The sequence below is a fragment of the Pezoporus occidentalis genome, unplaced genomic scaffold (genome assembly GCF_034315485.1).
Source record: "Pezoporus occidentalis ecotype Australia unplaced genomic scaffold, CSIRO_AGI_Poc_V1 ctg2, whole genome shotgun sequence".
NCBI lineage: Eukaryota > Metazoa > Chordata > Aves > Psittaciformes > Psittacidae > Pezoporus > Pezoporus occidentalis.
Genome location: NW_026913855.1, coordinates 8,654,458 through 8,679,821, shown reverse-complemented (window position 1 = coordinate 8,679,821; position 25,364 = coordinate 8,654,458). Strand labels below are relative to the sequence as shown.

Sequence of the window (25,364 nt, the reverse complement as noted above, 5' to 3'; positions counted from 1 at the left end):
GGGTTTAATCTCTAGAAACACACCTGGTAAAGCCATTGAACAAATGAAGCTCAGCTCATTCACACAGCCCATGCATTTCAGTGTAATACAAAACATTGCACATTATCTTGACAACATTCTCACATCCTCAGAAAGTTATGTACCGTGTATATGTGCTAAGCAGATGTGTACATCACTAATGCACATATCTTTAGACATTTCATACTTATGCCATTTGTAACATAAAGGTTAGAATTAAAGGTCAGGGAGATATTTACCTTCTTCTCAGGACTGACGGTGTCGACTGTTGAGATTGATGGCAGGGCTTCTGGAGCAACCAAATATAAAGCCATTGCCACTCCCAGTGGCAGCATAATTTTTGCTTATGATGAATCACATTCTTGTCTGTTGCAACTCATTATTATAATTACGGGACCTTTTGTGGAATCTTGAATTTTTCCTTATGCCTAGGAGATCAGGAAGAAGACATAATTTTAAATGCATACCAAGAGGAAAAAAAACTTAAATCTATCTAATCATAAGAAAGAATGCAAACTCCTAGAAATAAAGGAGATTTCACGGGGGTTACATGTACAAAAATAAAGTCTACAAAATTAGATGCGTGTTGCTGTCTGAAGTGTCACCATTGAATGCAAACATGTTTTTGCAGTAGAAATTAATTATTAACACCTCTGCAGATGGCACAGTAGCAAGGGAAAGAAAAATATAGAAGTATCTATTTGGCCAATTGTGACATGAGGCAGCAGTCCCAGAACTGAAGGTAGAGCAATTTCTTCTGCCTACTCCAGTTCTGTGCTTCTGAAGACTTCTCTCTTAAATATCCCTTTTGGAGAGTTTTCCCTACCTGTTTTCTTCCCCAATTGAAAATGTTGTCCTTAATGGAGAAGAGAAATTCAGCCATTTGTTGCAGAGTTTGTTGTATATCCAACAGCTTGCACAAATAGCAGCTTGCTTTCATTTGTGTGACATCCACTCTTCTAGTGGGCACATAGCACACAGTGCACATCTGTGCCAAGTGTGTATGTGCAGTATGCTGCAACTGAGAACTCTGCAGCTGATGCAGCGATGTGACACAGATTGTGTGCATTTGTCTCAACCACACTTCATGGGTGGACTAACTCTGGTAGACCTGGGATGCTATGCTTCCTGCAGAGACACTGCAGTTCAGGGCTCCCCATGCATCACCTGCATTTCCTTACATTTTCCTGATGGAAATATGAGGGTCTTGGTCCTCTCCTGGGGATTCCTGATATTTCTACTGTAAGTGGGAAGACACATGTGGTACAAGGGGGGGAAACATAGAGAAATTATCCCAGTCTGCATAGCCTTCTTTCAAAACTAAAATCTATTCCCACTAATAGATCTCTTAATCACTTTGAACAGATACATTGAGCAAATCTTTGTTCTTTTGCAATTCCATGTAGCCATTAATTAGTTCTGTTTGGAAGTGACAGAAACGCGTGGCTGGAAGGAGCCTTGAGACTGTCTATTGCACCTGCTGCCCTAAGGCAGGATCAGAGATGTCTCCATTACAGTTGATAGGTGTTTGTTGAGCCTGATTTTAGAAGCTTGTAGACAAGGAGTTTCCAAATCTCTGTTAAGTTTGGTTGCTTGCTTATCCCTGGAGTTTTGACTCATCTCCGTCTTAAATCATCCTGACTGTAAATTAGAACAGTCACATCTAGACATTTTCAAACTTTGATGTACATTAACTGGTCAAGTCATGCAAATACTTATTAGACAATTTATTCTTTGCACAAGATATAGTGTTTGGGAGTGTTTCTCAGGTTGTAAAATGTAATTATTGCAGATGTACTAATGACTAATAACTTATTGCTACACTAATCACACTACCCAAAACACTGTGGGTATTGTTAGTTACTGAGCTACTTCAACAAGTTATCAACTTGGAAACCTGAAACGCCCTTTGAGACTGCTCAGCCCTGTAGAACATTGCACAATTTTCACAATTCTGAGGAGAAAAATATTGCTTTTGACTATCAGACTGAATGTTAAAAGTAATTGTTCTTCCAGTGACAATCCTTGTGGTCTGATTTCCATAGCTAGTCATATTATGCATTAGCTTCTTAGTCTGATATATTATTAGCATAAAAGTTTGGGGATGTCCTTGCCAGTCCTTACAGCTAGTGAAATCAGATGTATTGTGGAGAGTGATAACCAATATCGTTCACATATGATCAGTGACTAACTTTTGAAAACAAAATAAAATTGAGAAATATCCTTCTCAAGCAGCCAAGCCCTGTGAAGAACTGGCAGGTGTATAATTTGAAAACACAGGGTCAAATTCTCAGCCAGTGTAAACCGGTTCATCTCCAGAGAAGGTGTGAAAAGAGAATTTGTTGCCATGGAAAAAGGCGGATGTGCAAATGGCATATTTTCCCCATCCTGACATGGAATTTGTATAATATATCATTTCATCATTCTACAATTTAAATTCCCTATCTACATGCCTGCAGTGACCAAGGACTACTGAACTGTCTTGAAAATAAAGTTCTCTACATCTCTCCTCGTTTCTGCTTTCTCTCAGTTGCACTGACTTCTATCGTTGATAAAGCTGTTGCTCTCACAGATAAAATTTGACAGTTTGACAGCCTCTTCATTTCTGGCTGGCCTGTAAACCAGATACATCACCATGTGAATACCAGATAGTTGTATCCCAGCTGATTGTAAACATTTATGTGTAATCTAACGTAGAACTTGTGACCAGTATTACTAACAACCTTCATAAAAAAAGGTACTTCCACTACACAGAATAAAACATTAGAAAAAAGCAGACTTTAAAGCAATATGCTTCCATGAACCGTTATTTTATGCAGCATATGCAAAGTAGTCCCTGCTATTTTGGTCTTGCATGTTTTTTGGATGTGAACGAGAATGTCTTGGCAGAACATGAGGTCCAGTAGTATTTGACCTGGGACACCCATGTGAAATCTATTCACTCAGAGAAGCATCTCACACTGTTCCAGATGAAGGCAGGTATCTAACAACATAATGCTGATGAAAGGACATTGAGGATGTTCGGGAAATCATGATACAATGCTTCCCATGCAACTATCTATTTGTGGGCCGGCGGAACAGTGTCCCTGTGGTATAGCAGCAGACACAACCACTGTTACTGCCGGTGGAAAGTACCATTTGACTGTTTTCCTAAACCTCCATCCTGTGCCACGTAAGCTTTACCTCAAGCGGCAGGAGGTAAACAGGAGCTGGAACAGTGTCAGATGTTTGTGGGGTGACTTCAAAGCTCTGATCCTGACAACAAGCTTTCTCATTTAAGAGTGGGGAAAGCCTGTAACTACATGTCTTCATTTGCAGAGCTGCAGTTTGCTATATATTTGAGACGTGGTTCATTTTTTTCCCCCTGTATTTGGAAACCAGCTACAGGATGTATTCATAAATACATCCTCCTTTTGTCTGCCTAGGTGCTACATGGAGAGATACAACAGTGTGAGATCATTTCATGAGACTTCATGATGGCTCTTATTTCTTTCTGGTATGCTCGGGTGTCTGACAGGCTCAGCTGGAGACTCAGGGCTGAATTCTGTTCTCAGGCATGAGTGTAAAACCATCATATTCCCCCCCCCCCCCCCCCCCCACTATCAGATGACCAATATTTAACAGCTTGTAAATGGATAGTGTATAAGTGCAGAAAATTGTATAGGCGAGAGGGAAACAGAAACAAATCAGAAAATAAGAGTGTGATACACAGTGCTCAGAGAAGCACCTCACCCTGAAGGACCTACGTGCATCTGATAACCCGTCTCTCAAGGGCAGCCCTAACAACCTTGCAGCAGATGAAAAGAGCTGGGCCCATAACCACAACATGTTATTTCTTCTTTAACCCCGGCCTTTCTGCAGAGGTGCAATCATCCAGCCTGTGCCCCAGCAGCTTCTCTGCATAAGGGCTACACTTATCCGCGGCCACCCCAGCATGGGCACTTTATCTCAGGGGTCTCAGCATGTTTTTCTTCCTGTATTAGCAAGAGCCAGGGAGTGGAGGGAGAACATGGTGGTCTTCAGCAGCACATCCTGAGTTTTGAGCATCTACCAGACTATAGATCAGCAGGTAGGAGGCCTAACCAGATGGTATGAGATCCGGTCCAGGGGAGGCAGAAAGAATCCCAGTTACACAGCCTTCGGAACAGATCCTGGCAGCAGGATGCTCCTGTATGGTAAGAATTTTAGGGCTTTTTCCATTGGCCTCATGCAGAAAATGGTCAAGAGGAGGTGAAGTGAAGACACTACCAGCCCAGCTCAGCGTGGTCAGCGCTGCTGGTCATGTGCAGGGAAAAGCACTGAGCCAGGGCAGCTCCTTTGTCCAGGCTGGTGCTCCTTGTCCCTCCACAAGGCTGGATGTGGAATTCACCCATGACACCACAGAGAGTTAGACACTGCTATGGTAGCACTTTCAGCTGAGGTCCTCAGCTCCGAATACTTGCTACTGTACTCCAGCTATGGATCTGGTTTCTTAACCCTTAGGTCTAGCCCACATATTTCATCAGAACTATCTGGGGAGCTTGAAGCATCAATTGTTTTGGCTTGAAATGAATGTAGGGCTCATAAAACTTTTATTGAGCTCCACAGCCACGGTCAGCCGGCACCTCTGGATGGCTTGCACAAAGCAAGCAAAAAAGACAATACAGTGGAGTAGCTCATGTCTGGGGGCATGGGAGATACACCATATGTCCGTGGGTATGTCTGCCAGGATCCTTCCTATTCATCAGCATTCACGAACAAGGAAATGGGCACCACTCTGCCAAAGCATTTCTTTTTTGACTCTGGAGGCTGTTCTGCTTCACAAGCAGCAGTCAGGTTTTTCACAGTATTTCACCTGTGGAACAAAGGGGCATTTGTTTTCTCATGGCGGGTTGTGGGGTGAGCACTGTGGTTATTATAGGCCAATAGGGAGCTGGCTCCATTGATCAAAATGCAGCCAAACCCCATATAGCTACCACAGGTTGATTGCATTAATATAATCTGATAATATGATTTGATGGACTTTCCCCTATTATGAAACTGTGGATTGAGAAAGCCTTCCCCATCAGTGGTCGCCCCTCTACTGTTTAGCAAGATAATTTCTCACTCAGCAGACTGACAGCTGTGGAAAAGGCAGGACTCGTCATTGCTGGCCTGTGTTTGGGACTGCTCTGTGATGACAGATTGCAGGGGAGAGAACAGATAGGCAGCACAGTGGGTTGCTGTGAGGGCCTCTTGGAAAAGGAGCTGACAGGGGTGTGAGTGAAGGCAGAGCTGTCTGCTGCGAGGCTGCAGGCTACACTGAGTACTTTGCCGAAAGCTAGGTGCCTCAGGAGGCATTGCTCAAGGAAGAAAGACATAGAATCATAGAAACATAGAATAGTTAGGGTTGGAAAGGACCTTAAGATCATCTAGTTCCAACCCCCCTGCCATGGGCAGGGACACCTCACACCAAACCATGTCACCCAAGGCTTCATCCAACCTGGCCTTGAACACTGCCAGGGATGGAGCATTCACAACCTCCCTGGGCAACCTGTTCCAGTGCCTCACCACCCTAATAGGAAAGAATTTCCTCCTTATATCCAATCTAAACTTCCCCTGTTTAAGTTTGAACCCGTTACCCCTTGTCCTGTCACTACAGTCTCTAATGAAATTCCCTCCCCAGCATCCCTATAGGCCCCCTTCAGATACTGGAAGGCTGCTATGAGGTCTCCATGCAGCCTTCTCTTCTCCAGGCTGAACAGACCCAACTTCCTCAGCCTGTCTTCATACAGGAGGTGCTCCAGTCCCCTGATCATCCTCGTGGCCCTTCTCTGGGCTTGTTCCAACAGTTCCATGTCCTTTTGATGTTGAGGACACCAGAACTGCACACAATACTCCAAGTCTCTCTGCTCACAAGAGCAGAGTAGAGGGGCAGGATCCCTCCTTGGACCTGCTGGTCACACTCCTTTTGATGCAGCCCACGGTTGCCTTTCTGGGCTGCAAGCGCACACTGCCTGCTCATGTTCATTTTCTCATCAGTAAGGATATGCAGTAGAGCTCCTTCAGCAGTGCCCTTCCAGTGTTTTTAAAATTGACAGTACATGTATGGAAAAGCTGGACTCTGTTTCCAAACTGCAGCAGTCAAATGAGGGAATAATGAGAAACAATCTTGGAGCTGTGTAGGTGGCAGTGCTCCTATACAAAAGCTGTGACACACCATCTCATAATTAAGGATATATAACTTCATGCCTGAGGGTTCAGAAGAAAAAGCTGCATAGTCACACCCTCTAAAGAGCTGAAAAGAAGCTCACAATTAAAATACTTTATTCACTGTTTTCTTTTCAAGGTCGATATTAAGAAAGTGGGGAAAAATTCATGCTATCAGAAAGCTACAGACAAAAATAGTTCAATATCGTTGCTGGAATACCTGCCCACTTTATTTTAGTTTTTTGTCTGTTACTAGATTAAAATAAGAATAGTCCCAGGAGCAGAGACTGGAAACCAGAACTTATCTACAATAGTTGTTGAACTGCAAATTTATCAGTCCTTGAGTTCTCTTCTTGTGCCATTAGGCTGTATTCATTTGTCTAAGGGATTCAAGAGGAAGGTGGGCAGTTCTCCCACCCAGCCTGTGCTAAAACCTAGTGCCTGATAGTGCTTGGTGCATTCTCCTATGAGACACAGGCTTGAATTCCAGCAAGTGAATGGGATACACTGAAGACCAGCCCTTCACATCCTGAGCCACATGAATTTCCCCACTACAGAAGTTATGTACTATTTTCACTTTAAAAAAAAGAAAGTCGCTTTAATGGCAGTTTCAGTGAGCTCTATTTGAATACCTGCACAAAGTCTGCTTTGAATGCACTCAATGGATGTTCTCTAAGGACTTGCATCTCGATGCACCTCGTTCCTGAATTTCAGCATGGGCAAAGCACTTCCGTGGTAATGTCAAGGCAGTTCAGACTAAGCAAACAAAAATAGTAGCTGCTCAGAATTTGCAGAAGGTGAAAATGAAATGGCTACAAATTTCGGATACTTCCACATGCATAAGAAGATAAAATTTTTCTTTCAGGTGGCTTTTTTGCATGTACATGCTTAAAGGCAGCCTATGTTCTCTTTAGGAGAGACACAGCGTTATTCTTGTGTTGCTTCTCCTTTCTGCAGCCACCTATAATTCTGTGCATTTAGCATGTTATTCACTGATTCTCCATTACAGACACAAGAAAAGTACAGTTAGGAAGTGTGACTTCTGAATCTGGTTTTCATAAAGCCTATGAACGCTGTGATGTAGAAGTGCTTATAAATCCATTTAGAAAATGAGCATACTTTACAAAAAAAATAAAATCAAGGATCTACTAAAAGACAATTTTTTAATAAATACGGAAATGAGAAGTCTAGATTACCCTGCTGCCATTGCTGTGTGACTGACCGTACTGCTGGAGTAGATTAGCACATTGCACAGTACAGAAAGCATGAAACTGCTTACATTGCCATCAGTCAAGGCCAGGGTACTGACTGATCTTGTGATTTAAGGGCCAAACTCTGGCCCTTCCCTCAGCTGATACCAGGGAAGAAGAGAATACCTAACTCACTGAGATGGTGAGCACCACTTGACCGAACATCCACACCTGCTAATGAATCCTTAAGAAGGGCTGCGGCCATGCAACCTGGAGAAGCTGAGACACTGCAACCCAAATCATCATGCCAAACTTCAAGGAGTGGCGGAGACTTGCTGTGTAAATTTCTACCACCACCCCTTGAGAGGAAACCGCATGCAAAGTTAGCTCAGACTGAACACAAACATAAAGAATGATACTGTAAAAGTGAAACTTTCAACACTGATCATGTCTGTAAATCCAGTCTCAGGCCACGAGCACTAGAAAATAGTATTTCTTCACCTTATAGGCCAAAAGATATACATTTTGTCAATAACCATTACTCCAATCACAGATGAGTTTTTTCCCCGTTACTTCCAGTTCCAGATAGGAGTAGGAAAAAAAGGCAGATCCTACACAGTTCAGTAAGTATAACACGGGACATTAAAGCCAGGAGAACCTGAGATTTTGCAATGTGCATGTACATTTGGGTCTAAGACACAATACCTAATAACTCTACTGGGTTTATACCAGCTCATGTGTTTTGTGATACAATGTGGTTACTGTAAGCTAGTTTGACCAGCTGTAAATCAGTAACCAATCAAAGTTTGGTCGAGCTATCCAAATCCAGCTAACTGATGTGCAAGATGCAGAACCATAGAATGCAGTTTGTGTAAGAAGGGACCTTTAAAGATCACCTAGTCCAACCCCAGGGGCTCAGGGCAGAGCAGCAAACACATCTGAACCTTGATATTTGCAAAGACAGTGTGTGCTCCCTTGGCAAGCTGTGAACTGCAGGGAGAGAAGAGGCGTTGGATATTGTTTGCACAGATGGGGACTGGCTGAAAGAGGCACAGCCTTCAGTAGAATTTGCACCAAGGGGAGAAAAAGCAAAAGAAATATGTCACACAGACATTTGTTTTTTCCCCTTCACAATGTGAATCTTCTTTGCATAGTACATGAGATTGTGGCAGTCATAAAACCGTTGCTATTGCATGTACCAGAAATATCCCAGATGCATCCCTTACACCAAACAGGGCTCACCACATGTCTTCACATTCCCGTGCTCTGGCAGCACAGGAATGGCCCTGCTTAGCCAGCATTAAATGAAGATTTTTACTGCAAACATTCCCCTCTATTTCTTTCACTTTCAGGACTAACCTCCCTCATTCTGCACTGATAGCAAGTGCAGATCCATCCCCCTGCTAACCCACAGTGTCATCAGACACTCAAGAGTGCCAAAATCGAATATACTGAGGGTTGGGGTGCGTATACTCATTTCTGAGAAAAGACAGGAATAACGGGAAGCTTTTTTCCCTTTTGGCATTTGCCACTTCATCAGTGAAATACCCGTCCCTGCATTTTCAGAAGCAGTGTTGATTTTTGAGATTGCGGGTTCAAAACTTCCCCAGAGAATGTAAACACCGTACAATGATAACTTTAGTTAACAAAAGCATCATCTAATAGGTAAATTGGGCTGCCTGCAACTCCAAATTAGACAGTCAAGAGTTGGTTGTTTATTTAACTCTTTTATTGTCCTGCTCCAGTCTGTTCTTGCTCAATCAGGTCACCTAGAGCACACTACTCAGGATTGCCCAGATGGATCTTGAATATACCCAGGGAAGGAGACTCCACAACCTCTATAGGCAACCTATTTCAAAGCCTTTCTTCACTTCTCAGAGCATGGAGAGAGCCCTGTCTTTCATGTCTGCATCTCAGATTGTTAAAATTCACCAACAGCAGCATGTAAAGAAGAAAAAACATTTATTGGAAGCTCATGGCTACAGTTCACAAATCAGTAACTTCAGTGGGGTACTTTAGAACATTTTCTTCCTATTCTTTGAGACTGAAAACACTTGGTTTATCCCCATATACTGCCTTCTTTACTATGTAAATAATTAACCATCGTTAGAAATGTGTGGGTTTGTATCCTGTTACGCCAGACAGCGTGCATACAAATTTCTCTTTGGAGTCATTTCAGACCTTAGGGAGCACACAGGAGTGATAGTCCAGAGAGAGGTGGTGGAGTCTCAATCCTCAGAGATATCCAAAAGCCATCTGGATATGGTCCTGAGCAACCAGCTGTACGTGGCCTTGCTTGAGCAGGGGAGGTGGACCAGATGACCTCCAGAGGTCTCTTCTAACCTCAACCCTTTTGTCATCATCATTAATATGCAGGAATGCATATGAATGCAGGAATACAGGAGCATATGTGGTCATTGAGGAAACAAAATGTTATTCATATCCAATGAGGTTAAGGCAAAATTTACTCTTATTCTGGATTCAGATAAATATTTGCAATTCAGGGAGCCTAGCGGCAAAGCATTCAATTAGCTGGTTCCATGCTAAACTGGTTGTAGAGATCACTTTGAAATACAAACTAGCTGTCAAAGGATTAAGAATGCATTGGGAAAAAATACAATTTTTCATTTTGATCCAGCTGTTTCTCACAATGTTAGAAAATGTCCCTGATTTTAAGGTGAGCAGAGTTTGCCAAAGAAAAGAAAGATATTAGTAGGATTATGTCTAATAAAAAACAAGAAAGGGTGGTCAGCCATAAAGACCTCCTTGAGAGGAAGAGACCTTCTCACAATGGCACCTGCTGTACCAGCTGCTGCTACAGTGCCTTCCTCGTTGACTTCCACGTATGTCTTATGGACAACATTTGACAGTACCAGAGACTTTGCAAATGACATTGCAGAAAGGTCAGCTTTTGATTCACTGAAGACGTCAGTCATCCCCATCTCTTGTAATACCTCATTGAGGTTAAAGGCGTCTTCAAGCTTGAATCGGGGGAGGTATACCTCTACTGTTGTCTCAAACATGTGCTCTGAAGAGGCCCACAGCATTAAATTTTCATAAGTCATTGTGCTTTCAATCTAGAAGATGGGAGGAAAAAGAGCTTAAAATAGTGAGCAGCTTTGAAAAATTTAGATCTTTATCCAGACATAATTCAGACAAAGAACTTCCAGCCACAGTACATGATATATACTGCCTTACCTGCTCCAGCCCACTGGTAGATCCATCAGCCGTATCACCTGGCAGCAGGATGATCATGCTCAGTGTCTTCTGAGCATAAGGGAGTTCAAGGACCTGAGCACTCATCTCCTCAATGTAGCCTAATTTAAATGTTCCTTTCTGATACATCATCTGCACAGCTTTTCTCTTATTCTATTTAAAAGAATTATACAATCAGTACTGCTCTTAACATTTAAACTTATTACAGGTGTAATATCAGCAGTTAGGTTTCAGCAATAATTGCTGTTAGGCTAAATATTTTTCTTCATTTTGTTGCATCTACACTGACACACAAAACATCAGCTTTCCCATGTGTAAATAAAGGGGATAATTCTTTAGGGAAAACAAACATGTAAGCAAACCAACGAACCATTTCCCTGCAACTGATCAGATAATGAAGTTGCTTAATAGTGTTATACTTCCAAACAGGTTGATGCTGGCTGGATTTGCAAGTCCTAACTTGGACTGGGATAAAGAAGAAATAGCACTGAAAGAATCAGGCTGTCATTTATCAGACTGATAGTTTAGACAGGAAGCAATAAATACATTAAAAGCAAAACCATAGCCTTTCTCAGGTATCCTCTTCTAAGTTTTATTATCTTCCCTTTCTTTGTGATGGGGTTGTTTGAAAGCTTTATAGAGGCTCAAATTACCTTTTACAGTTAGCTCACATATATAGCTTCTAGCGTAGTGAAAGAAGACTTTTTCTAATGATGCTTTCAGCAAAAATCCTGCTAGTGTTGATTAGCATGTGAAGAAAAATGTGCTTTTCTATGAAAAAAACTCCTGCCACCTTGACCCAACAGGAGAGGCAGGTTAAATTCCCAGCTCACCCACACCTTGCTCACAGGCAGCGGAGCCCTGGTCATTGTGCTTCTTTGTTATGCTTGCTGCAGTGCTTACGGTATCTAGGGTAAATAATGTTAAGATTTATAGAATGCAGATCTACCTGATTCAGTTTAAAGTCTCGCTGTACAGTTTTTTGTTCCTCAAACTTGTGCTCCCAAGATGCTTTGAAGTAGATTACATTCACCAGCACCAGTAATGCATGTACATCAATCACACCAGGAGCAAAGAGTTCCTTGATTTTACCTAAAGGAAATTTCAGAATACACAGTATTTGTTAGCTGCCATTAAGACTCTGGACTGAGATAATTGTCTGTGAAATTAGTTTTGGGAAAACTTAGAAATCCAGTTCTTGGTTTATTCAAAGGGGCGACATAGGAAAACAAGTGGTAGATTCCTCTACACTGTTTCCAGTCAGAGAGGACAGGGAGGACCATCGAATTAGCCAGCTGTCAGTGTCAGCGACCATATATATGTGCCAGGCGACATTAATCATAAGGACGGAGGCAACACCATTAATCACCTATTTTGGGTTACATGAGAGACTCTTTCACTTTGTGCCATGCACAGCAGTTAACCAGCTGTGGAGCTTCCCACTTTATATACAGAAGCTGAAGTAGGAGTTAGCAGGTTCACAGGCTTCATACGAGCACCCAGAGCAATGATGGCTCCTAACCCTGGGCACAGTGACGGGTGAACCTTCAGCCCTCTTACTGGGAGCCAACTGGAGTGAACAGCTCTTCCCCACATCAGTCACAGGACGCTCTGCCAGTACAAGGACGGGGTTGGTCAGGAGATGGGCAACTGATAAATTACAGAAGCCTTCAAATCTATTTGCCTGTCCCCCAGTAAGTTCTGGTTTATGTTCAGCCACAAGATTTAGAAAACTTTCATCCTGCTGCTACTGCTACTGCAGCTCTGGCAAAACTAAAGGAAAATGCCACCTATCATGTTTAGTCTAATCGACAAGAGCAAATGGCCTCTGCTAACCTGTCAAGGGCAATAGCTGATTGATTGTCACTTGTGATAGTGAGTCTTGCTTGTGGTAACATCTCTGATCTTTGTGGGCATTGCTCTACATATAATCAGGTCTTCAGTAATCCTCTTCCTTTCCCCCCGCCCACCCCAGGCTGTTCCCAGTCTCACCCTGAAGCTCATAGCTTCCATCCCCTGCTGTCCTGTCTCTGTATTTGTGGCTGTCCTGGTTTAAACCCTAGCCAGACAGCTTGTTCACTCACTCCCAGTGAGTGGTGCTGGGCTGAGAGGAATCGAGGCCCTCCCCCCCGCCCCAGGGCTCTCCCCTTCCCCGCTCCCGGAGGAATGGGGAGGAGGATTGAAAGAGTGCAACTCCCACGGGTTGAGAGAAGAACAGTCCAGCAACCAATGTACAACACAAATCACCACCGCTACCACCAATGACAACAATGGTAAGAGAAAATAACAAAGCAAGAGAATACAATACCACAATACCACTCACGAGTCCCACCCGGAAGCCCGTGTCCTTCCGGGTAACTCCCAGTTACCCCCCACCCCGGGCATGACGTGCTGTGGTATGGAATACTTCTTTGGCTAGCCTGGGTCAGGCACCCCGTCTCTGCTTCCTCACAGCTTCCCCTCCTCCCTGGCAGAGCATGAGCCTCACAAAGTCCTTGGTCAGGGTAAACATCACTTAGCAACAACTGAAAACATCGACTTCACCAACACTGTTCTCAGGCTGGAAGTCAAAACACAGCACTGTACCAGCTACCACGAAGGAGAAACATGACTGCTACTGCTGAACCCAGGACAGTGGCTGTGCACCGGAGCAGTTTCTCTGGTTGAACCTTACAGGTTCTATTGCAATTATCATGCCAGGCATAAGGGCAGGAGTACAAAAGTATCTGGCAACAAACACACATTTAATTCAGAAATAATTTAGCTGATAACTTACTCTAATATTTCAAGAGTGAATGGGAAAACATAGTGTCTTTAAACAGCATAAGGTTGAACACCCAGAAACATGAGCAAGTCTGCTTTTCATACCCTGGAATTTCTTTTGTTGAAGCAGTGTAATAAGGCAGTGATAGTATGGCTACAGATTTACTTTGGTTTACCTTGTGTCTCACTTTCAACCCAAGCGTTGATTTTTATTCTGGCAGCTTCAACAGCACCATGAAAGTCTACTGTTTGTAGCATTGCTCCATATAGTTCCTTAGAGCACATTAGAAATTGCTGTAAAGCAAAATAAAGATTATGAATTGATCAAATCTGTTTAGCACTTATTCCCTTTTGAAAGAAATTAATGGTTCAGAACTATTTTAGAAATGGTGAGGGTCCTGTTGACTACATAAGGCAAAATTTCATTCTGGAAACATCAACCATCTGAAATTTATTCAGAGAATCTTTGAAAGATATATTTATTCTGTTGCACAGGCAAAAAAAAAATAAATAAGAAGGAAGAAAGCCAGAAGAAAGAGTCTTTCCATGGGGAACTGCATAGCTGAGGTACAGATAAAAACTAGAGAAGATGCAAGGTGTGTTGTTTAATGATTAAGTATCCAAATCATTCCACAGAAATAACTGACAGAAAAGCAAAGATGTGACTAGCAAGTTATCCATACTAGGTAGTTGGAGACTGCTCTGTCATTCAGTAAGAAAGGAGTCAGTAGTTCAGCACACGAGCCCTACACATGGAAGTGTATAACATCTCAGGTAATAAATGTTCTCCAAGCTTCCTGCTGCCCCAGCATCCAACTTGCAAGCACAGAAGTAAGTAGCTTATGGACAGCTCGAATAGGCATATTTGACTGTAGTCCTACTCTGACTGAATGCAGACTTATGCCAAAAATGAACAGACTCCTGCTTTATTTTCACTCTCTGACCATTGATATCAACAGGATGGGTTTTTTTAACAAAATAACTAAAAGCTGTCACTCTTGTCTCTTTCCCAGAAGCCCCAAAAGATACATGAAGTGCTCCATTTGACATGTGAGGTGGACATTAGCGAGGCTCACAGTTACAGAGAAGCTTGAGTTCGGGGCCACAGCAGTTAGCAGATAGAGGTAACTTACCTGCTGGAGTTCAAATCCTTGTTGTATAAAGAGATTGTTGGCGAGGGTTAAAACATATCTTTCACCAAGGTTTTGTAGTTGTAAAAGCAGTGCCTGGAACTCTTTATGGTTGAGGTCTCCATCCTTGTTACACTGGGAATATTACAAACACAGCAACTATAACTATAATCCCTCCATATAGCTCTGGTTGTTGATTTACATCCTAATTAGATTACACTATAGGGCTATACTGCTGTACTGATTTTTAAATCCAGTTAGTCTAAGCTCTGTAGCCTGATCTTCCTTCAGCTAGGAAGACTCAAGGCTTTGGTATTCACTTCATAGAAGACTTGGACCTTAATAAAGTATCACCCTGTATCAGACATTTCCTACTGGATTAGGCAGTCTATGAGTGTGGTCTTGACTCCCTCCAGTGGCAGACTCTAGTGCTTTATACCTAGAAACCTACCGTGCAGTGAAGACAGGGCTCCGGTGCTTTCTCCATGCAAGGACGTACCTGTGAGGGGGAAAGCTGCCTTTCCTGTCTTCCTTCTGGCTCTGTTTCTACGCTCTCACGGTCAGATCCAAGGCTCGTTCTTCCTGTAGCTTTCCTGGCATGGAGCACCTGCAGTTGAAGATACCAAATTATGAAAACTGTAATTGGGATAAAAGCATTTTCCTTGGTTAAAAGATTCGCTATACTGCCCTGCATAAAGGGTGTAGATTTATGAAAGATATTTTCTCAGCTTCTGCCAGGCTAAAATGACAGACTTGAAATTGTTCATATATTAATGTTCAAATTCACATTTCTATTTCAGCTAACCAGGAAGAACTTGCACTTAATCCCTCAAATTGTTACTCTCCACTACCTCAAAATGTTTACATGTGGTTTATATTTTTATTGTTTCAGTTACCTTAAATTTCAAAACAAAAAGTTGCCTCAGGCAAAGAGATGAAAATAGTTTTCTTTGAAAACATCAAAACCGGCTTTTTGCAATCATTCTTAATCTTTTCATCAGTTTAGGAGACATACCAAAACCACGCTGCTCTTAGTGGAAAATATTCTTTGTTTCTAATGTGAAGTATCTCACTGAAAAATGTCCAGCAGGTTCTCCATCATAATATGACATCATACATAGACAATCTTTATATTGAAGATACTGGACTTTTCCTAAAATAAGCAAGAGTTCCTGTGTATTTGGTTTATGTGGCAAGGTTATGGTAGCCATGGGCCTGCAGTGGTGGCCTCTATAGGAAGAGACTGGGGACTGACCCTGTGTTAGAGCTGGTTCCAGCTGGCTCAAAAATTAGTCGAGTCTGTTTTGACATGACAGTAATTGAAGAGTGACGTCCCTGTCCTTATCTCAACCTACAAGATCTTTCATCTTATTTTGTCTCCTGTTTCTTGTTGAAGAAAGGGAATGAAAGCGTGGCCATGTGGACACCCAGCAGCCACCAGCTAGGTCAACCACCTACACCCTTGAAACCTCATGAGAAGGGCACATCTGCCTTGTCTGTGGGTGACCCAGCAGCCAGACTGCGCACATGGCAGCGCTGGGGCATGACAGATGAAGATCTACCAGTACAGAGCCAGCTACTGGAAAGATCCGGTAGTTTAGGTTTATTGTTCTCTTACCACTCACAAGCACAAGTGAGAGAAGAGGGTTGCAGAAAGCAGAACTTGTGCTGCAGGGAGTAAAGGCACAGCAGCTGGAGAGGTGGCCTCCTCCTCCCTGACCACCTGGGTCCCTGTGAGCTCTCTAAGTGAGACATTTTGACTTTTGAATACTGTGGTAAGTGAGCTGATGCTTCCAGCTACCCGGGTGTTATCACTTCAGGACTCTCCCCACTACCCACAGGGATCCACGCTTTCAGTATTCTCATAGCAACCACGAGAGGAAGCACCTGCCTGTAATCCTGAAACGAAGCCTGACATTCTGACTGCAGGAAAAGCAAGAGTGCCCCACTGTGGTGTATCACCTCCTCCCATTTAGCTCTTGCTCCCTGCTCCTGAATCTGCATGGGGGCATGGTGTGACTCACACATGCAGATAGATGGCAACGATCGTAGTGCACCAAGCACGACTGTGAAGGTAGCACCTGTGTTTGTATTCGTTGCTTGTTTCCTATGAGACCCTCACACACATGTCATGCTAGGATGCCCAACATTTCCGCTAGAGGAAGAGCAAGCAATGTGGAAGCATTTCGGCATGTTTCATTAATACTTACTTCTTCTATCTGAGCAGCAGTGTTGTTTCTTGCACCTAGATGGACCAGGGCCAGGGCAACAGAGATGCTCATTGGAGAAAAGACGATATTTGTATTCTCCGCATTTCTGTTGAGCTTATTGTAGAGATCAAGGCAAAACTCGGTAACTGGCCTAGAAATGGAGCCCATCATGAAGTGGTTTTTGGCTGGGAGCACAAAAGAAAGAAGAAATTTAATGCATTTGTTGCGTAATTAGACCACACTGTGAAGCATCTGCCTGCCCTGAGATTGCCCCATAGCTGCTAAATAAAAGAAGTTTTCTAAATTCCGACAGTTTGAAACAACCATCCTCGCACACATCTGGCGGTCCATGCTACCCAGCAGGAGCAAAGGCACAGAAGGTTTGGGAAGGGTACATGCTCACAACATATGTGAATTACTGAGAAAGGACCATTTTTCTGTCTTATCCCATGGTGCATCCTCTGTCAGGCCATAGTGTTGAAATTAGTCAACTGTGGATTAACATTTTAATTCTCCAAACTGGTTTCTTGTATACAGTTATATCAACTCTTTCTTCTTCTAACAACTTAAGATTAGTGTTAGAAACTTGACAGAAACTACTCCTGCATATAACCATGTCTGGTAACCAGATGTATGAGGGTTTCAAACAACAGGTTTATGAAAATAAAATCACTATTAATTAAATGTTTTCTTATATGAAAAAGGGTCATGAACAGCTATGGAAGCTGAACTACGTACGGAAACATGAACAATTCAAAATACACTTTTTCACTCCTCTTAAGATTGGACTCGGTGATTTTAAAGGTCTTTTCCAATCTAAAATATTCTATGAGTTGCCTAAGAAACACAGATTCAGGCAGGATACACAATTAAAATTTCCAAACAAAGCAATAGCTCAACAGCCCTGAAACGAAGTGTGTAAGTTCCTGCTCAAGGATATGACGAGACCTCTGTCACTCTTTTGCTTTGTACCAGAAGCCTTAGAGTCTGATACCTTTTCTGTGGGTTATTTACATTAAATCCACTCTCCTAAGAACAAGTTCCAAGCAGGAGGCCATCTGAAATAAAGGGGGCTTGAAACTCCATTCCTGTCCTGTAGGAGAGAATCATAAAGCTGTTGTGTGGGTATCAGTAGAACCACATGAGCTTTTCTGGAATCGTTATACCCCCAAAAAACCCACATCACTTTCAGTGTCAAACAAATGATACTTTGGACAGTGCACCAGAAAAAATGTGTGAAAAAACAAAGCAATACACTCCTGCCTGCTTGCAGACATAGAGTAGCTATGGCCTGTCTTCCAGAAAGATATTTTATTTAGGGAAAATGCTCAGCCACAGTATGAAGAGAAGGCTCTTGTGTCTCCAGTGGCACAGATCTGGCTGGCTTTAGCTTTCAGCCTTCACTGGGACAAGCACGGGCTGGGTCCATAACAAGCTGCTGGAGCTCCTCTCCATTGACAAGATGGGCAAGTGCACAGCTGGGTGGTTATTCCCACTGCCTACAAAAGGCAAAGCAGACACTCTAAACCCTGTGCTGCCCAGCTGCTGCTGCCGGCAAGGCCAATATATGTGAGGAGCACAAGCCTGTGTCACCAGAAGGCTAAGTAAGGGTGAGGAGAGGCTGGTGCAAAGCTGAACTTCAGGATCTTTCATTAGCAGAGCCCTTGTAAAACCTGTCCTGGGCTGTTGGTGTCCTGATCCCCTTTGCGAGGGGTCTACAGCCTTCTTGGGAAAGGGCTGTCTGGTGCTGGGGACCTCCATTCCCTTCCAACCAATGCTCTTCTGCTACCCTGCTCCCCCACTAAGGCCCCAGCTCTTCTACCACAGCCACAGTCCCCCTCCTCACAGACAGCCTCCCCTTCAAAGTTTTCTTTTCTCAAAGAGCTATACAAAACTTCTTGAGTTGTCCTCAAGATGCAGAACACTCACTACTGCTCACTCAGTCATGGGCCAGACACAGACTTTGCATGAGAAGCTGAAGCACAGGTTCCAGAAGAGTTACCAGGGTGCTGAGAGTTGATGTGGCTCAGCTGAGATGCACATCTGTCTGCATAAACCATCTTAGCCCACAGCAAGTGCCATACAATGGGAGTGAACTCAGCCCAGAGGAAAACAGACTTAGCCTAAGAGGATTGCTGCAGTGGATTGGAAGAGATGAAAAGTCCAGTTGCTGAACATATGAAAGTGCCACATGTAGCAAATGCAGACGTTTCTTGCCTTTTGACTAGCTTGAAAAGCACAGCAATAATCAGTGCTTCATTGTGTTTTTGACTGATGCTCTGTGGGAAACCTTGCAATGCTGAAAGAAAAAGTTTATATATGTTTCACACTGAGACATTTATTATCCCCTGAAGTCCAGAAGTGCTTCACATACAGACCATACTAATGGGCAAAACAGAGGAGCAATACCCCAAAGGATCGCTGATCAAACAAATTAAAGGTGAGTTGCATCTCATTAATTCTGAAAACAGCTGTTCTAGCTCTGGTATTCGTGTCTTTATATGAAACATCGTTTTCCTTTTCCTTTTAATAACACAGTCACCTTACCACAAGAAAAAGACATTGCGCTGCATAATCATTTCTCTTTTCTGCCACATTCATTACCTACTCTCCAGAACCTTCTGAAAACAAAACTCAGGGCTTCTTCAGTGCTGAAGTTTGTATTGCTCCACTTCCACACCTCTTGGAAGATCTGAAATGGAGCTGTGAGATTGTTCACACCAAATGTAGGTCATGAGGCATATTGCAGGTGTGCCCAAACCTCAGGACAAGTCAAGGAGAAGAAAAGATTTAATAAACTTCCTTGTCAGGAAGGAGGCACCTCCGCCCCACCTTGCAGGGAGAGGACCGACTGCTAAGCAGGGAGAGAAAGCCCAGGAGCTGGGAACAGGTTTTGAAAGCAAGTGTCTGGTACACCAAGGTGCCACTCCTTCAGAAAAAGGAGCAGGCTCCTCAGGGAGATGTCCAGGTGCAAACACTGTGGCCAGCTCCACGCTTTTGTGAGTGGGAACCATGTAGGGAACTGCCCTGGAAACCCAAAGCAAGGGAGGAAAGGTGTGGGCTGGAGGAGGAACTTGGTTATTGCAGAATGAAAGAATTTAATGAACTTTCTGAATCCAAATTTGGGCAGGCACAAGTGTATGAATGATTCCACTCTATAAAGCCACGTGTGTAATCTCTGTAATCACTCAAGCAGTGAGAGTTTTGGAGTTACTGCAAGGACAGTGGAGTTTGGAGAACACCTACATGGTGGACAACAAATGGTAACGTTACTTTTAAAAGATTTTGGAGTGGTAAAGAGAGAAGATATAAGAACAAAAGAAGTGTTCTAGGAAGATCCTAGCTGCCATTCTGCACTAGCCAAAGTATCTGCACTGAATGTCAGCAATAGTGCAAGCAGGACTGGGTCTTTACAGCTGATGAAGGGAGATGCTTTGCATGATGGTTCAGTAGCTTTTAATGTAGTACAGCAGATGGAAATCACTGGTGCTGTTACAAATGAGCAAGCAGCTACCCAGAAAAAGAACCTTGTTCACAAAAAACACTGCATACCAGAGACCTTGTAAAGATTGTATTCTTCCATGGCTGTGTGAAATGATAAACACTCTTTTTCTGTAACTATTAATGCTCTGTTCCTTATTTGCCATTTGCTTTTGGCTAAGGGTAGATGAAATCAAGACAAAAACTCTCAAAAAAAAGCTGTTCTCACAGCTGTCATAATAAATAAATGCATTAGATTATATTAAGTAGTTAACAGGAGAAGGCAGTAAATAAAGTGTGGAGGGTAAGGGAGCTGTAGTCTTGTTTCTAAAGTAATTCTGTATTTAATATAAGGTAAGTAAGTAGGAACCTGTTTTCCCTGATGTCACATGGTAATTCCCATTACGTGTTTTACTTATTCAATCTGCATCCCATTAAGGTGCTTTAATGCACATTCATTTCTCATACAAAAAGGCAGAAATGACGTGTGTCCCTAGAAAAGGAGCACATGCCAGATTGTACTGTCTCTCCACATGAAAAATCTATGATTGGTAGAAGTGACTTTCTTCTTTCTCATGACTGTTCATACAAAAAGACATTTCCAAGTGTTTCTGTGCTGATTTGGAGTGAGAGGAATGGCATATATGAAAAATGGCATCTCCTACAACACAGAAACTCTAAACACCCCAAGTGACACAAAGCACTTCCAAAGTAACATGATTTAAATTAAAAACCAATACATTTCAATACAAAATAACTTTTCAAGGGTAATGTTACCAAGTTCATTTTCCAAACAACTTAGCCTCTCAGGCTGCTACTTCTGTGCCAGAAAGGCCTTTTTTCTGACTGCTTTTATTATTTTGCATCAGTACCTTCAGTGTATTTTCTGCCTCCTTCTAGGTCAATTATTCCTGCATAAACAGACATGGATATACATTGCCCTGTTATGGGCTGCACAGTGGCAAGTTATTTGCTATGTCTATGTGCACCTGCATAGGTTTCTTAGCAAGCTCCTAAACATCACTGCCAAACCCAAGAGCTAATATGCTGCTAGAAAAGACTAGCATCCCCACTAACAACAACAGCAACAAAAATCTGAATACCACTCCACATTTCCTATTTTATATTGTCATTGTTTAAGAACACAAACAATCCCCCAGCAGGGAGGATCAGGGTACAGGGGAAACTATAAGCACCCAACCACAGAATTGCATGCTCTCTCCCTCGTCTAGTGAACTTTTCAAGACTTTTGCTTGTACCATGGAAAGATGGGTAAAGAAGGGAAGTTAACTGGTATCTCCCACTTCGTGGGTCTGTTTCCCCAGGTCGTCAGTACCATTACTTCATGTAAAGCCCATTTCTACCTGAGAGTGTAGAGTGGACCTGAAAAAGCCTAGCCTTCAGCCCTTCTTGACATACGGGTGAAAAAGCCTCTACTTTCTTTCTCTGTAGATCAGCTACTGAACTGATCAGTCCTGTGGCAACTATAGCTTTCTGGATGGGCAGAGAGGTCCTAGTGAAATTTCAGATTCAAAAGCCTCTGAAATTTCAGCAAGAATCTTTATATTCCCAGCTTTGGCCATGTGTTCCTAAATTCCCCATCTACATCCCACTGAAGATCGGCTCCCTTTGTGTGAGCTCTTGAGCTACCTGGATTTTAGCAGTGGTTTCTTCTGCCTGCAGCCTGTAAAGGTATCCCCACTCTGTCACATCTGTAAACATGATGTTTACTTTACCAACCTGCAGACTACTTTAGATCTGCCAAAAAAAGAAAAGCAAGAAAAGTTATTAAAAAAAAAATAAATAAAGAATTGTTAGAATCGTTTACCTTCTTGCCCGAACAGGTTAAATGAAGAGCACAACAGCTGAGCTCTGGAGCACGTTCTTGTGAACACTGTATTACAAAAATCTGCCACTCTCATGTGGGAAAGCTCAGCCTCTAACCAATTGCTGATGATAGCAGCATGGTGCAATTTCATGCAAATGCCATCAACACGAAGTTCCCTGCAGAAGACTGGGAAACCTGTATCTAGCAATATGCTAATAGTATTTTTTTCAAAGCTGCCCAACAAGTTTGTCAGGCAATATCTGCTGGCAACATCTCCTGATTGCAATGCCAAGTCACCCTCAGCCGGAAAACTGGCATTAACCCTGAAGATCCATGGCTGTACTGCTGTGCAGTACATGGGGTCTGGCCTGGACACAGGGATGTGCAGGGCTCATCCCAGGATTCAGAGAAGTCTTGTTTGGAGCTGAGTTTGCTTGCAGAGATAGAGCGAACGAATGGGAAATGCATGAGCTTTATGTTGCCTACAGCCATCTCTCTCAGGTAAGGAGTCAGCTTTATGTGTATGGAAGAAGCTCAATTAGAGAGAGGAAGAAGTATTTCCTTGAACTGTAGCAGGAATCCCCAGCCAGGGGGTATTCTTTTAAATCATTGGACTTAAGAATAAAAGGCTAGGAGTGCTTTATCACATAAGTCATGTCTCCAGCATAAATTGAGATGGAAATAAAGAAGTGGGAAGCATGGAGCTGCCCCAGCACAGGTTGCTCAGGTGTAACACTGGCTTACGGCAGAGGGACTCAGGGGTCAGTCTTAAGTCCTCTAGGGTTGTATGTGGCTTTGCAACCTGGCAAACTTTCAGTCTTTCCGTTGTCGTCTCTTCTGTCTTCCTACAAAACATAAACCTGACTTTGGATTCATAGGATATTTGAGGCATCGGATATAGTGAGGGGGGAAAGGAGGAAAGAGGAAGAAGGTCGCCCAGCACCACCTTCACCTTCCCAAACTTCCCTTCTAGTGTGAAGCTGGGTGACCCTCTTCCTCAGGATCAGCTACCACCAGCTTTGCTCTTTCCTGCTCCACTGCCATGGTCTCAGCCCAGCTGGCCTGGCTCCAGTGCTCCAGTGCCCATCTGAAAAGAGGGGTTTGTAAACAATGCAAGATACAATGATGAAATGAGTGCTCTTGTTACCCCTGTTCTTTTCCTCGCTTTTGGGCTTCCATTTGCAATTCACTTCTATGTTTCTGGTTTTCCTTCCTGGATGTTTCTGCAGTGTTCTTTAGTCTTCCTCTTCAGTTCTTTCTGTCTCTTTATCTGTTGGGTTCTCTTTTTAATTTATTTCTGCACATTGCCTTACCAAATATCTTTTCTTCTGCTGCTTCCACGAGTCCTAGACTCTTTTCAGTCTAAGCATTATTTAATATCTTTCAAGACTTTCCTTCTTCCAAATTCCATGCTTCCTGCCTCCTTCTTATATTAACATTATTCCTCCAACAATTTATTTCCTCTGCACATATTCCCTCAGAACTTCCTTGACATCAGTTTAACTGCTTTTCCTCAGGAAATGTCAATGTATGTGTAAATTCTGTCTTTTCTAGGCCCTTAGGACAGTATATTCAGGGTTCAAATCGGTACTGCTTTTCCAGTGGGGCAAATTTGCTCTATGTAGCACTTTTCAAGTTTCAAAACCAAAGTGCTCCTCCCCACAAATAACTTTTGTAGCCAGAAGACATTAAGATGTACCCCTTCTCTTCTAAAAAATGCTGGGAGCAGGAAGTGGGCAATGACTGTGCAGCTGAGCAAGTGATGAGATGACTCAGCACATAACACTGCAGTTTGCAACTGCCTGCAAAAGCCAGCCACAGCTTGCTTTTTTTTCCATTGGGGCCATCACCCATCACTGGATAGTAATGCTCTTTTGAAAGGTGAGGTGGAGCAGCTTGGCAATCTGAGCAAGTCCTCAGCTATGTTCACTTTCTCCATTGAAACCAACACCTTTCAGCACGTCACTGTTCCTATAGACAAGCTCCCACACACATTTTCCCATGTCCTCCCATGCAATCCCTTGCCCGAGGCCCAGGGGCCAGCAAGGGTGGGACTGAACAATAGACTGTAACAGCGTTTCTCTCACCAGCAGGAGCCTTACTGATGCTTCTCCCTCACATGCTGTGAGACAAATGGGTGTCATACTTGGACTGGTAGAGACAAGAGGCAGAAGTAAAAACTGAACCTGAGCTTTCATGGGCAAGATACCCTGTTTATAAATGACCAATAAATGGGTTTGCCTTCTGCTGACTAAAACAGCTTTGTATCTCTGACATCTGCTTGCCTTGCATAGGCTAGGATACCTTGGTGTTAGTCAGGAGGTGGAGAAAGATGGGCCCCACCCTGAGGCACTGTTTGTCTCTGCTTTCATGGGATAACCCTTCCTAGCAAAGCCATCACAAGGAACTCTCTGAGAAGACATGCTTACATAAATTTGTGTGCATGTGCTAAATGCTCTCTGCAGCATTTTAACAGAGTGTGATCTCCTTTGAATAAAGACTGGCTCCTTGGACTGGAATGTTTTTAGAAAGTGAAAAAAGAGGCTGACAGAGTGGTGTCTGAGCTTTTCTCCTTCAGGTAATCTCATCCAGGCAGAAAAAGAGGGATGGGGCAATCTGTCAGAGGTTTTCATGAGTCTAGCAGGCTTATGAAAGTGCTAGCATATTACAATAAGTTTAATATGCTCTGCTGGACAACTAGAACTACCTGACAAAAAATCAGTGCCTAAACACAAACTGTACTGATTATAAGTAACTAGTCCATCTTGCCTATGTATGGACTGCCTGTGCAGCTGCTCAGTCAGTCATCAACCCCATGTGCAATATCATATGCTGAACAGCATCCTACAGAACCAATACCAGAACCACAGTGACAACAGCCCTGCAGTAAGTCTGACCCCAGCCTCCAAAAGAGATTAGACAATGATGGGGTGTGTAAGACAGTTCCTAGACATTCAGCTATCACTGAAGTTATTGAGCTGATAAAGATCTTTGCAGGCAATTCTTTCTCAGACAGGATGGGCTGCAAAGTAATTGCTGTACTTTGCATTCTTCTTCTGACTATTATCCATGTGCTGGGACACATGTATCCATGTATCTTGTGGGTTGGCCATGAATCAAAACAGAATTCCCGTCTCCAAATTCACAATAACGACTGTGTTGCTTTCTGGTGTTTGCATGATGTATACAGATTAGGGGTTGCATGTTCCTGTTTAGAAATCTCCTTCTGATTTCTTTCAAACCTGAGGTACCAAGAGGAATTCTCAAGTAAAACGCTCCCACTTTTTGAGGATACATAACTGAATTATTTGTAGAGTGGTACCAGCTCGTAACATAGTCCTTACTGGGAGCTATTATTAGG

At 43.0% G+C, this 25,364-nt stretch overlaps 1 protein-coding gene across 2 annotated transcripts; it reads right to left on the bottom strand.

Moving 5' to 3' along the window:
- Positions 1-9,321: 9,321 nt before the first annotated feature.
- LOC134163151 (serpin B12-like) lies at positions 9,322-22,271 on the bottom strand. 2 transcript variants are annotated; one of them, XM_062617747.1, is made up of 9 exons: positions 22,004-22,271; positions 19,300-19,456; positions 16,696-16,880; positions 14,985-15,092; positions 14,489-14,620; positions 13,532-13,649; positions 11,542-11,684; positions 10,575-10,745; positions 9,322-10,453 (listed from the first exon to the last, which is right to left on the bottom strand). In XM_062617747.1, the coding sequence occupies exons 3-9, from the start codon at positions 16,864-16,866 to the stop codon at positions 10,049-10,051; spliced, it is 1,248 nt and encodes a 415-aa protein (XP_062473731.1). In that variant the 5' UTR covers positions 16,867-16,880; positions 19,300-19,456; positions 22,004-22,271; the 3' UTR covers positions 9,322-10,048. The 2 variants fall into 2 exon arrangements, with proteins under 2 accessions (XP_062473731.1, XP_062473729.1); XM_062617745.1 differs by having other exon boundaries at positions 19,300-19,398.
- Positions 22,272-25,364: the final 3,093 nt, after the last annotated feature.

Bases quoted from the DNA above. Each gene is read 5' to 3' on its own strand.
- LOC134163151 (XM_062617745.1), bottom strand. From the start codon at position 22,154: ATGAAATTGCACCATGCTGCTATCATCAGCAATTGGTTAGAGGCTGAG. The intron at 15,093-16,695 runs GTAAGTATTAAT...CTTCAACTGCAG, and splicing joins CTGCTGCTCAGATAGAAGAA to GTGCTCCATGCCAGGAAAGC. The intron at 13,650-14,488 runs GTAAGTTACCTC...TTTGCTTTACAG, and splicing joins AAGGATTTGAACTCCAGCAG to CAATTTCTAATGTGCTCTAA.